Genomic DNA, 12,871 nt, shown 5'->3' with positions numbered 1-12,871 from the left:
AATTATAAAAGTTTTTGTAAAATTTTATTAAACTTTTTTTTAAATAATTAAATTCTTCTGGTAAATTTTATGAAAATATAGTAGATATTGAACAATATTTAATTTTTGTGAAGAATATTGTTACTTTAGAAAATAATTGAATTCGTGTGCGATAAATATTGTTAATTATGAAAATAATTGAATTTTGTCGAAGAATTTTGCTATATATTTATTTATAAAGATAATTGAGATGTTGACCTTTTTTTACATTTTTTGAAAATAATTGAATTACGGAGAAGAATTTTAATAGTTTTTAAAATAATTGAAATTTTGACGAGAATTGGTATAAAAAATTTTGAACATAATCGAATTTCTCCGAAGAATTTTATTTTTTTTTAAATATAATTGAAATTTTGCAATGGATTTTATTAAAATTTTTAAAAATAATTGAATTCGTGTGATAATTGTTGTTAATTATGAAAATAATTGAAATTTTGTAATGAATTTTAATAAAATTTTTGAAAATAATTGAAATTTGTCGAAGAATTTTGCTATTTATATATGTAAAAATAATTGATATGTAGACCTTTTTTTACATTTTTTGAAAATAATTGAATTTCGGAGAAGAATTTTACTATTTCTAAAGATAATTGAAATTTTGACGAGAGTTTAGAAAAATTTTTGAACATTGTGGAATTTTTGCGAAAAGTTTTTATTACTTTAAGCGTGGAGTAAGTGCAACAGAGATGGAAGCATTTGCCTATCTTTCTCTTGTTGTTCAACGTGTTGCGCTGAATTGTAGAATGGCCATAAACTTGATCAGAATAGAAACGTAACCGGAATCGTTAACGTAAGAATGAGTTAGAGAAGGATAAACAATATACCTATCCTTCTCTAACTCATTCTTTCGTTTACGATTCCGGTTACGTTTTTATTCTGTTTTGGCCTTAATGACAGTTTTTCTTCAATTTTTCACTATCCTTTCTACTATCAAGAAATTCTGCTTCCGGTTTCACGTTTTCTGCTCACATTACATCCCGAAATATTGTACCCAGAGTTCTATTAATTTCCAGAATCCTAGAATTTATTTCTATAAAGGCCAATGCACAAAATATTCGCGAAAATCGTTTAGCGAACGCAAAGCATGAATTAGTAAAGGACAGAGTTACAATTGTGTCCTTTACTATCTCATATAACTCATGAATCTATTGTGCATTGGCCTTAAAGCCATGAACTATTTTCAAATCCAATCTGACAACACTGCACACGTCAAATTGACAGTTTTGAAAAATATATACATGTTGATAACACACTGGATAACACATTTATATTTATAAATATTTAAAACAAATATTTTGTCTTCCCTTCTTTTTTGTAATAAAATATATGCGGGTACGTTTGCCCGTGACATATGTCACAGAGCGTAATAACAAGTTTTGTTGATTATTTTCAACAAGTTTTAAGAATAAATTCGGGTATGAGTGAGAATAAAGAAAACACTCAAGCACAAAATTTGCGTTCAGGAGAGTCTAACCTCACTTCGAATAACAGTAGTATTTTTCACGCTGTTTATATTCCTGGCGAAAATGAAAAAGGCGATGCAAGTGAGTATTTATTTATTTTTATCTCTTCTTGTTTATTCTTTCTTTTTATTTTATTTTTTTTTAAAGTTTCCATTATTTACCCGCAGTTTTTGACTGACGTGTCCTTGGAATGTTAACTTTCAAATTTACACCCATTATCATTGGATTCCAATCTCATCAACAAACACGCGAAAATATTATTTTTACATTTTTTAATTAATGCTTTGTTTATTTACAATTTAATTTAATATATATTAAAAAAAAATTTTTTTTCAAATAAACTTACACATTGTTTTTTGTTTTATCTTTTTTGATTTATTTTCATTATTTTTCATACTTCATTTCTTTTTTATTAGTTTCAAATGAAAGAAATTCTTTTTTATTTCTATTAGGTATTAAAATTAAAATTCTCGGACAATTAATTTCTAAAATTTTAATAAAATTCTTCGCAAGAATTAAATTATTTTTATAAATAATAACATTCTTCGTAAGAATTTACTTAATTATTTTTATAAATTAGTAACATTTTTTGCAAAAATTCAATTATTTTAAAACAAAATTTTAATAATCCTTCGAAACAATTCAATTATTTTTTTAAATAGTAAAATCTTTGCAAAAATTCAATTTGTTTCAAAAATTTTAATAATCATTATTAATAATCCTTCAATTTAATTTCATTCAATTTTTTTCTTAACTTGTAATAAAATATTTCAAAAGAATTTAATTCTTTTCTAAATTTTTTATAAATCCTTGAAAAAAATTCAATTTTATTTATATATAGTAAAATTCATTGCAAAAATTCAATTATTTTTAATACAATTTTAATAAAATTTCATGAAAGAATGCAATTTTTTTCTTAATTCGTTATAAAAAATTTCAATAGAATTCAATTATTTTCTAAAATTTTAATAAATTCTTTGGAAAAATTCAATTATATTTGTAAATAGTAAAATAAAATAATAAAATTACATGAAAGAATTTAATTATTTTTAAAAACATTTTTTGAAAAAATTCAATTATTTTCTAAACTTTTAATAATCCTTCGAATCAATTCAATTACTTTTTTAATAGTAAAAGTCTTTGTAGAAACTTAATTATTTTTAAAGAAATTTGACGAAAGAATTCAATTATTTTCTTAATTTGTAATAAAATATTTCAAAAAAATTTAATTATTTTCTAAAATTTTAATAAATTTTTTTTAAAAAATTCAATTATTTTCTAAACTTTTAATAATCCTTCGATTCAATTAAATTATTTTTTTAATAGTAAAAGTCTTTGTAAAAACTTAATTATTTTTAAAGAAATTTGTCGAAAGAATTCAATTATTTTCTTAATTTGTAATAAAATATTTCAAAATAATTAAAATGTTAAATGTTAATTAAATGTTCAATTTCAATTATTAACAAACACGATTATTTTAAAAATTTGAAAGAAATTCTTCATAAAATTCAATAATTTCAAACATTTTTGATTAAAATTATTATTGAAACTCCATTATTGAAAAAAAAATAAATAGAAAATTTATTTTTTAATTAATTATGTAAACAAAAAATAATTTAACAAATTCTTTTTAAAAAAAAATGAAATTTATCAGGTTTATAATTTTTTTTTTTTTTTTTTTTTGCTGGTACTTTAGATATTTAATAAAAATATTGTAATAATGAAATTTCAGAAGAAGATGATCGGGTTTTTATTGAAAAAAGTGAGGCATTAAAATTAATAAAAAGTCACAAGACTGGAAGATTAAAATCATTTAAAAATCGTTCGGACGCTGAAAATTTTTCACGACATGGTGGATTAACGAATGCAACGAAAGTTTCAACAATAACCACCGAATCTGTTGTTGGCGAAGAAAAATCCAGTAATTTTAAAGGTCCAAAGCCTCAGGATTTGGTGCGATTTCGTAAATTAATTGAGGCCGGTGATTTAGATGCGGTAAAATCAATTATTTGGGAGAATCCCCGATATTTAGTTAGCAGTGGAGATACGCCTGCAATTTTACAGGTAAAATACATACATTTTTTTCTAATTTTTTAAAAAAATTTTCAGTACTTTCAATTACATATTTCCGAATTCAAATAGTACATACAAAAAATAATAACATTTTAGAATTATTTTTAACATTTTTGAAGAAAAAAATCATGTTCAAAATATTTAATTAAAATTCATCAAGAAATTAATTAGAATTTTTTTTTGAATATTACAGAAACTCTTTTAAGAAATTCAATTGTTATCGAAAAATTACATTAAAATATTTTTAAAAACTATGAATGAAATTTGGTAAAATTTAATTGTAAACAAATAGATTTGAAAATGTTCAAAGAACTTTTTCGAAAATTATTAAAAGTAATTGATTTAGAGAAGAATTTTAGTTAAAAATTCTATTTAAATTTAAATTAAATTAAATTAAATTAAATTAAATTAATTAAATTAAAATTTAAATTAAATTAAATTTAAATTAAATTAAAATTTAAATTAAATTAAATTTAAATTAAATTAAATTAAATTAAAAATAAATAATAATTGAATTGAAATGATGAAAATAATTCTGATAAAGTTACAGTAACAATATTTTTATAATATAAAATAATGATTTTGTCACTCGGTCGATAAATTAATAAAAACGATGAGAAATAAAATTGATTGAGAATTTGAATTAATATTTTGATATTTTTATATTGTTTTGTTTCTTAGGAAGGTTCTCGATATAATGCTCTACATATTGCTACAAGGTCTGCTCATTCAGGTTTAATGTGCGAATTATTATTGGGTACAATTATTAATCCTGATTTTGTAAAATTACTTTACGGCGAAGTGGATTTGCAGAGAGCTCAAATTTTACTCGATCTCTACCTCAATACACCAGATAAAGGTCTCAATGAGACTCCACTTCATTTTGCGGTGAAATTTGGACAAAAGGAAGCAGTTCGTGTCCTCGTCTCTTATCCACAATGCGTTAAAACTTTATTGAATAAGTTTAAACAAACGCCTTTAGAGGTATTTTATTTATTTATTTTATAAATAAATTATAGTATTTATAATTAATTACAAACTAATTATTATATTAAATTATTAATATTAATAATAATAATATATTATTATACTTAATAAAATATTGATTATACTATTAAGTTTCTTGTATTTTTTTGCAATTTAAAAGATTTAAATATTTGCAATTAAATTTGTTACCGTAGATAATTTGTGCAAGAAAACACGGAGACGATGAGGAACTAAAAAGACTAATCCGCAGTTTATTGGAAGATCAATTTTATGTACCAGTTCTCAGGTCCGATGACAATACGTTACAGCCGACAATTGGCGAACCTTTCTCGCCAACGAGTCCTCTGGTAAGTTTATCAAAAAAAAATTTCTATTTACTCGTTTCCAAAAACGAAATGAATACCTAAGAAATTTTTTGTTTATTTGATATAAAATATTTTTATATTCTCTTAAATAATTTATCTTTTCTATTATTACTAATTTAAATTATTTTTCTTTATTTCGTATATAAATAAAATTTTTCATATTCTTGAAAAAATTTTAGTTTTTTCATTTCATTTAATTTACAAAAAAAGTTTTTCTTCACTGATATTCAAGAAAAATATTATTGTTTATATTGACAAGAAAGATTTTCTTGTAATTTTTGTATTTATTTTAATTAAATAAAATATTTTTTTCATTTCCAAAAATAAAGAATCAAAAAGTAAATGAGGATCCAATTAGTCCTCGTGTGGAGGTTCGTGCTTTTGCTGGTCCCATGAGTAAATCTCAGGCGATAGAATTTCGAAAAAAATGGAAAACACCGCCACGATATCAAATTACTCCAACGAGATTAAATTTCACGCCAACACGAGAGAATAAGCCGAATGATTTCACGGATTCACGTCCAATTGTCAAAACTCCCGCTCAAAATTTGTCTCTTCGATTGCAGGACACTGAAAAAGGACTCGAAAGAGTTGGAAGGTAATCTATATTAACAATCATATTCTGGTAATCTGTTCGCAGTTTGAAATTAGTTATTAAATTGCTTCTTTGTTTCCTAACTTTTCTTAAAATTTTTCTATTTAAATATTTTTAATTTTCAAATTAATGTATTGAAAATCATTGAATTCCTGTAAAGTATTTATCAAAAAATTTGAAAATAATCAGGGCTGCTACAGGTCAGGGAAATCAGGGAATTTAGGGAAAAGTCAGGGAAAGTAAAATTGGTCAGGGAAGTCAGGGAAAAGTCAGGGATTTTTTTTTAGTAACTGGAAAAAATTGAATTTTGGAGAAGTTACAAATGATTGCAGAAATTCAATTATTTTCAAAAGTAATAAAATTTTTCGCAGAAATTCAATTATGTTCAAAAATTAAAAAAAATTGTCATAAAAATTCAATTATCTTTGAAAATAATAAAATTCTTCTCCAAATTTCAATGATTTTCAAAAATTTTAATAAAATTCTTTGCAAAATTTCAATTATTATCAAAAAATTTTTCTCAATTCAATGATTTTCAATATCTACAGTTTCAATAGAATTTTTTAAAAGAATTCAGTTATTTAAAAAAAAATTTTTGATAAAATTCTAAGCAAACTTTGCAATAATTCAATTATTTTCATAAATAAGAACATTTTTTTTACAAAAATTCAATTATTTTCATGAATAATAAAATTCATCATAGAATTTCAATTATTTTTAATACAATTTTAATTGAATTCCTCGAAAAATTTAATTATTCTTGAAAATTTTATTAAAATTTCTCGAAAAAATTCAAATTTGTTGATAAAATTCTTTATGATAATTAAGTTTCGAAAAACATTAATTTATTCAATAAATTATTTATTTTTGTATTTAAATAATTGAATTTATGTAAAATTTTCCAATAAAAATTGATTTGAAAATTAATATTAGTTAAAATTTTAGATAATAATTGAATATTAAAAGCATTATAGCATGAATTTTTAAAAATACATAATTTATAAAATACATAATTTAATTCTTTCAAAGAATTTTAACAAAATTTTTGAAAATAGTGACATTTTTTGAAGAATTTACTTAAAATTGTATTAAAAAGAATTGAAATCCTGTGAAGAATTTTATTAATTTATGAAAGTAATTGAATTCTTGCAGTGAATTTTTTCAAATTTTTTTTTTTTAAATTGAAATAATGTAAAGAATCTTATTATTTATGAAAATAATTGAATTCCTGCATCGAATTTTATTACATTTTTTTTAAATAATTGAATTCTTTTGAGAACTTTTATTAAAAAAGTAGATTGTGAAAATATTTTAATTTCAACGAAGAATTTAATTATATTCGTGAAATGTAATTAAATTCTTACAAAAAAATTAAGAGAATAATTCCATTTTTCTAGGAATTTACTTTAAATTATATTATAAATAATTGAAATCCTCAGAAAAAATATAAATTATAAATTTTATAATTTATGAAAATAATGGAATTCTTACAACGAATTTTATCAAATTTTTTTTAAATAATTGGAACCATGTGAAGAATTTTATTATTTATGAAAATAATTCAATTCTTGCTTAGAATTTAATTATAATTTTTGTAAATAATTTAATTTTTTTTTTTGAAAAATTTTATGGAAATTAAAATTTTTATAAAATACTAACTATATACTCCGAGTCGAAGACTCTCGGAGTAATTAATATCTTCGTTTTATAATAATATTCTTATAAGTTGTTTAATTTTAAAAATGTTTGAATTTAAATGTTTTGAAGAATTTTAATTCCTATGGAAAAATATTCTTTATGGTCAGGGAAAAAGTGAAAATTGAATTTTTTGAAGAGTTTAATTATTTTTCATATAGAAAATTAAATTCTTTTTAAACAATTTTATTAATGTTTCTGTAAATAATTACATTTTTTTTATAAAAGAATTCCATTAAATTTCGTAAAAAATAATGTAATTTTTTAAAGTAATTTTAATTGAAAATTTTTGAATATGTAATTGAAATTTACAAAGAATTTCATTAAAAACTTTTGAGAACAATTGAATTCTTTAGAGAAAGTTTATTACAATTTAAAAAAATAATTGAACCCTTATTTTCCCCTTTTAGAGTTTTAGCCGAAGAATTACATGTTCCGTGGAAAGAATTTTGGCCATTTTTGGATAGTTTCGCTGATTTAGGATGTTCCGATGGTTTATGGAAGTTGGAAAAATTCCTCGAGGCGAGATTCAAGGGATATGTGAGAAAATAAAATTTTATTTTATTAATTTTATTTTATTATTTTATTTTTATTTTATTAGAAAAATAATTTTCTATTATATTTCTATAGGAGAAATTTTTTTAGTATTTAATATTATTTGAAGAACGGAAAAAAATCTGAATTTAAAATTTTGGTTTTTTAAAATACGTAATTAAATTAATTAGTTTATAATAAATGATCTAAAATATCTTCTAAAAAACGTATTTAGATCTCTTATTGCATATATTTTGAAATTTTTTTATTCGATAAATATTTTATGACTAACAGTTTTGAAAAATTTTAAAAGAATTTATTTGTAATGTAACGTTTAGTATTGAATGTTTATTAATAGCTATGAATTAGATTAGGAAACATTAGGTTTTTTAATTAGTGAAAAGATATTTATTTTAGGGTGTCACTGAAAATTCTGTTACATTAAATGTTAATGGCGATCCACTAAATGATTTGAATAATTTGTGCAATAAGTTCGAGTCATGTAAATTGCAAAGTAGTGAAGAAAACAAGGAAAATTCTGGTAAGTTTTAAAAGAAAAATTATTTATAATCTATTAAGTATAAAAAAGTTTCTTTTAATAACGCAATTATTTTAAATTAATTTTTATAGAAGACGAATTTTACACGCCACCTTCATCGCCAAAGGCTTGCGATAGTTCCGAGGAAGAGGAAATGGAATTGGCGAACGAGGGATCGATAACTTTTATTGAATGGTAAGCGCATTATTATTATCATAATTATTATTTTTTATGATTTTAATTATTACCTACAGACATATTTAAAAAATTTAATTATATCTTAAAAGAAAGTGATTCAAAAATAATTTTTGAAAGATTTGTTTATAGTTATTTTTCGCACTTTAAAAATCCATATAAGTTGCATTTTATACTAAATAAAAATTCAAAGTATTTTATTTTCCATCATTATTTCGTAAAGAAAAATTGTAAAAAACGAATGTTTTTGAAATAAACATATTTTTTTAGTAACGCACCAACTAAAACTGATTATGCAGTTTTTAATGCAGTTCCGTCGTCAGTTACTCCACAAGATTATCCAAATATTTATCGTTGGAAACATGAAATGCAGTTAATTATGAAAAACAATCCAAATGGGTAAAAATCATCATTTTTCTAAAAACTAATTTAGAAATTGTTTATTTTTTAATTAAATCTTAATTATTTATTTTTATTATGTTAAAATTGTTGGATTTTAATTTTTACAGTTGCATATCAACGCCGGGAATAAGAAGGAAACTTCGTCTTTGATTAAATGGCGAGCGTTGCATTTAATTTAAAGAATCAAAACCAAAAAGAGAAATCGAAAATAAATGGACATCAGGAGTACAAATTTTTTTTTCCACAAATTTTAGAATTCCATAACATATTCAGTTTCTTTATCGTCGATATTTTCATTTGATAGAAAAAAAAGGAGAGAGAAAGATAAAAAAAAATTTTTTCTAAGCTAACTTTCATCTCTTAAATGTTATATTTTCTTGTTCAAAGCTATCGAAAAAATTAAGCTTTCCTTTTGGCTTGACTTTAAGGTCAAATTTAGAATTAAAAAAAAAAGATTATTATTTAGATTAGATTTTATGGGCTAATTATAATAATTAAAGAATAGTAATTTAAAAGAAGGAGGATAAAGCTAAACGTCTTTGCTACAAAGATTATTATATATATTTTCCTACAAACTTTTTCTACACTGAATTTAAAAAGGAGATTTTTAATGTGTGATAACGCTGCTAATTTAAAACATTAAGTAAAAAAGAAAAAAACATTTATAAAAATTAGCAGCGATTTTTTACTTTAAGCGAAAATTATTTATATGCGTTAATATATAAATAATAAGAGATCTTATGTTCTGAGAAATAAAATGTTTTTACTACTAGAAAAAGTGTTGTTTTATTTTATACTTTTTTTTTTATTTGGTTCTATAATGAAATTTTTTTTTCTTTCACGTGGAAATGATGATCTTTTTTTTATGCATTTGATCTACGCCATGTTTTTAATGGTACACTTTCCACTGGCTGATTAATTTTTAAATCGCATCTTATTGGTTGGCTCGAGTCCGTCAAACCGAACATTTCACTTAAAGTTTTTATTGCTGCAGCCGTTTTCGCTTCCTCGATTGAATCGCCGAATCCTGGAAAATTAAATATTTTATTATTATAGGTGCTCAAATAGATGATTTTAAAAAAAGTATTCTATTTATAAATTAAATTCGACAACTCATTAATTCTAAAAAAAAAAGTATGAGTAGCAATTTTTAGAAAAATTTTGCTCCTTTACATCAATTTATTTACCTGAACCAAGAAAATCTTCTCCAGAATAAAGCCCAATGTGATAAACGGACTGAATTGTCGTTACACCAGATTGACCGATAATTCTTGGCTCCACTGGCTCTCTATTTTCATTTCCTAGAATATCATCAATAACATCAATTGGCTCATCTGGACAATAAATTTCCATTAAATCCTTCTCGGCCAAATTGACAATAAGAAAATCACGAACAAAAATACTTGCGTGATTTAAATCAACACAATTCTTCAATGATGCAATTAATGCATAAAATGTATTAACGAGTGTTATTTCATCAATTGGAAATTCCTGAAATAATTTTTTTTCTAAATTAATTTAAAAATATAATTCTTTTGTCAAGATATGTTATTTTCAGCTTAATTATTAGTTTATCTAATCTAATAATTAAAAAAATTCAAGAACAAGGGAAAAAAAACTTACAGCACTCAATATTAATTCTTCCAATCCAATGCCTTTTGTTACTTTCGACAACATTTCCGTTGATAGAAGATAATTGGACAAAGTTCTGCAAATATAAGTAAATTAAAAATGAATTAAAAAAAAAATATTCTACGATTGTTGAAAAAAAAAACTATTCTTACTGAATACATTCACGTGGTGCGTAGGGCAATGAAACTGATAGATAATTTTCAACGATTTGCGGTAAAATTGTTTTTCCTTCTTCAATTAATTCTCTATTATCGTTTCTATTTATTTCAGGATTTTCAATGCCAGCTTTCTTTTGTTTCTCCTCTTCCATAATAATATATGATCTAAAAGTAAAAGAAAAGAATTTTTTTTAGTTTTTTAAAAATAAAATGACAAAATGCGAATAATTTTAATTATTCGATTCGAGTTTATTATTATCATCAAGAGACCTGTGTGTTAATGAACGTTCGAGTGAGTCCATGTCAAATTTTTCTGAGAGTCTTTGATTGAATGCATAAAGTTCAGAATCTCGATTCCACTCCAAGAATTGATTTCGAATTTCTGGTTTTTTTGTTTTTAGTGCTCTTTTTCTTCTGGTAAGTTCTATTAGAGTGGGAGCAAGGGTTCTTCTCATATTCCTCTGAGCTTTAAACACACAAAGAAATAAAAATTATATTTCAGTAAAGAATTTTTAATTAAAAACGAACCTGACGTCAGGAATTTATCAAAAAAATTAATAAATAATACACAGATTCAAAAATTAATTATTCGCACTCTTCATCGACACCGCGATTCAACCCGCTAATCCCCACTCCTGTTCGATTATTAGAAAACACGGAAATTAAACCAAATTTAATAAATACTTGGAAGTCGAATCGGTCACATTCGCCAGGAGCCAATGGCGACAATCTCCTATGAGCGTTGTATCGCTTTAAACAGTATTCATAAAAAAATAAAAAAAAAGACTATACATGTTCGGCTAAAAGGTTATTATGAGCCAATTTCACCAATTCTGATTAAAAGTTAATTAGCGATTAAAGACAATTTAACCGCTCACTATTGTTCGGTTAACGATTTTATCACTGATTAACTTTTAATTTTTAGTTGGTGAAACTGCGGTCCTATGTCTAGTAACCTTAATTGTACATAAACCAATATCCCAGATAACAAAACTCATTCACTTCTTCCCTTCTTTTTTTTTCTTCATTAACTTTCGTTAACGAAAAGTTAAGTTTCCATAACTTTTGTTTATTGTCCATATTTAGACTTAAATCTTTCTCTTTCACATATTTCTCAAATTCAGTTCATTAACCAATATCCCAGATAACAAAACTCATTCACTTCTTCCTTTCTTTTTTTTCTTCATTAACTTTCGTTAACGAAAAGTTAAGTTTTTAATAACTTTTGTTTTGTCCATATTTAGACTTAAATCTTTCTCTTTCACATATTTCTCAAATTCAGTTCATTAACAATTTCATTCCACTCTCTTCCTGAGCCATTAGAACCAAATCAGCTGCATAGGCTAAAAAAAAAAATTTCTCCCTCTCTTCTAAATCAGCCGTTAATAAATTAAACAATATTGGACTCATGGGGGCATTCTTGCTTTAACAATAATAAAATAATTAATGTTGTCATAAAAGATAAATTATATTCAAGTTGTATAAAATATTATGTTGTGTATTAAAAATAGATTTTTCTGTATTTATAATTTAAAACAACAATGTTTTAAATTATAAATACAAAAAAACAATTCTTTGGCGTATTGTTTTTATTGAATTAAAGTTAGTAAATTAAAAAATGTACATTTCTACCTGTATAATTGAGAAGATTTGCTTTAGAGATGTTCAATAATAATTTGCTGCAATTTCGTAACGAATTCATATTTGCTTTTTTCCTTCTGAAGAAAAAAAGTGTATTAATAAATATATTTAAATTGTACCTAAATTTTTTTTTTATATCGATATAAGAATAAAATTATATGTTTATAAGTTATATTTGAAAAATAAGTGAATTAAACTATTGTAATATTTAGAAATTTTAATACAATGTGTAAAATAAATTATAGGTTAAAAAGAGAAAATTTGCTGAAATAGACTTACTGTGAAGTAAATAATCTATATTAACAATTAACTTCTTTATAATTCTAAATAATTTTTTTTTTAACTATTTGTTATTTTTGGGAAATGTGTGTTCGAGTGCGGTGTGTGCTTTAAAAGTAGCAGACGACATTAAATACGGACTAAAGGCCTTTCTTCATCAAGGCAGCGTTTTGCGTTGCGTTTTGTAACTAGTCCATGTGAATGAGAGAGATGGAGATATACGTTCGCTGTACTTGCACTCATGGCCTAGTTACAAAACGCAACGCAAAACGGTG

General features: G+C 23.2%; 2 protein-coding genes across 3 annotated transcripts; one reads left to right on the top strand and one right to left on the bottom strand.

Annotated features, from left to right (window-relative positions):
• Positions 1-1,246: 1,246 nt before the first annotated feature.
• LOC122505911 (ankyrin repeat and LEM domain-containing protein 2) lies at positions 1,247-9,327 on the top strand. Of its 2 annotated transcripts, none has more exons than XM_043617791.1 (10): positions 1,247-1,583; positions 3,235-3,566; positions 4,257-4,559; positions 4,757-4,909; positions 5,257-5,525; positions 7,628-7,757; positions 8,244-8,292; positions 8,382-8,484; positions 8,755-8,883; positions 8,994-9,327. In XM_043617791.1, exons 1-10 carry the CDS (start codon positions 1,391-1,393, stop codon positions 9,034-9,036), a joined length of 1,704 nt encoding a protein of 567 aa, XP_043473726.1. In that variant the 5' UTR covers positions 1,247-1,390; the 3' UTR covers positions 9,037-9,327. The 2 variants fall into 2 exon arrangements, with proteins under 2 accessions (XP_043473726.1, XP_043473725.1); XM_043617790.1 differs by having other exon boundaries at positions 1,248-1,583; positions 8,169-8,292.
• A 367-nt stretch (positions 9,328-9,694) lies between these two features.
• On the bottom strand, positions 9,695-12,745 carry LOC122505912 (39S ribosomal protein L44, mitochondrial). The gene is made up of 7 exons (XM_043617792.1): positions 12,597-12,745; positions 12,309-12,394; positions 10,947-11,142; positions 10,671-10,841; positions 10,510-10,594; positions 10,074-10,377; positions 9,695-9,913 (listed from the first exon to the last, which is right to left on the bottom strand). The coding sequence occupies exons 2-7, from the start codon at positions 12,376-12,378 to the stop codon at positions 9,750-9,752; spliced, it is 990 nt and encodes a 329-aa protein (XP_043473727.1). The 5' UTR covers positions 12,379-12,394; positions 12,597-12,745; the 3' UTR covers positions 9,695-9,749.
• Between the last annotated feature and the right edge of the window lie 126 nt (positions 12,746-12,871).

Source organism: Leptopilina heterotoma, unplaced genomic scaffold (genome assembly GCF_015476425.1).
Source record: "Leptopilina heterotoma isolate Lh14 unplaced genomic scaffold, ASM1547642v1 Lhet_38, whole genome shotgun sequence".
Classification (NCBI taxonomy): domain Eukaryota; kingdom Metazoa; phylum Arthropoda; class Insecta; order Hymenoptera; family Figitidae; genus Leptopilina; species Leptopilina heterotoma.
This window is presented reverse-complemented; position numbering and strand designations above follow the sequence as displayed.

Excerpts from the sequence above, each read along its gene's own strand:
- LOC122505911 (XM_043617790.1), top strand. The coding sequence starts at position 1,391 with ATGTCACAGAGCGTAATAACAAGTTTTGTTGATTATTTTCAACAAGTT. Across the intron at positions 4,910-5,256 it reads TCTCGCCAACGAGTCCTCTG|AATCAAAAAGTAAATGAGGA; the intron begins GTAAGTTTATCA and ends CCAAAAATAAAG. Across the intron at positions 8,884-8,993 it reads ATGAAAAACAATCCAAATGG|TTGCATATCAACGCCGGGAA; the intron begins GTAAAAATCATC and ends TAATTTTTACAG.
- LOC122505912 (XM_043617792.1), bottom strand. The coding sequence starts at position 12,378 with ATGAATTCGTTACGAAATTGCAGCAAATTATTATTGAACATCTCTAAA. Across the intron at positions 11,143-12,308 it reads AAATCTTCTCAATTATACAG|CTCAGAGGAATATGAGAAGA; the intron begins GTAGAAATGTAC and ends GTGTGTTTAAAG. Across the intron at positions 10,378-10,509 it reads AAGAATTAATATTGAGTGCT|GAATTTCCAATTGATGAAAT; the intron begins GTAAGTTTTTTT and ends AAATTATTTCAG.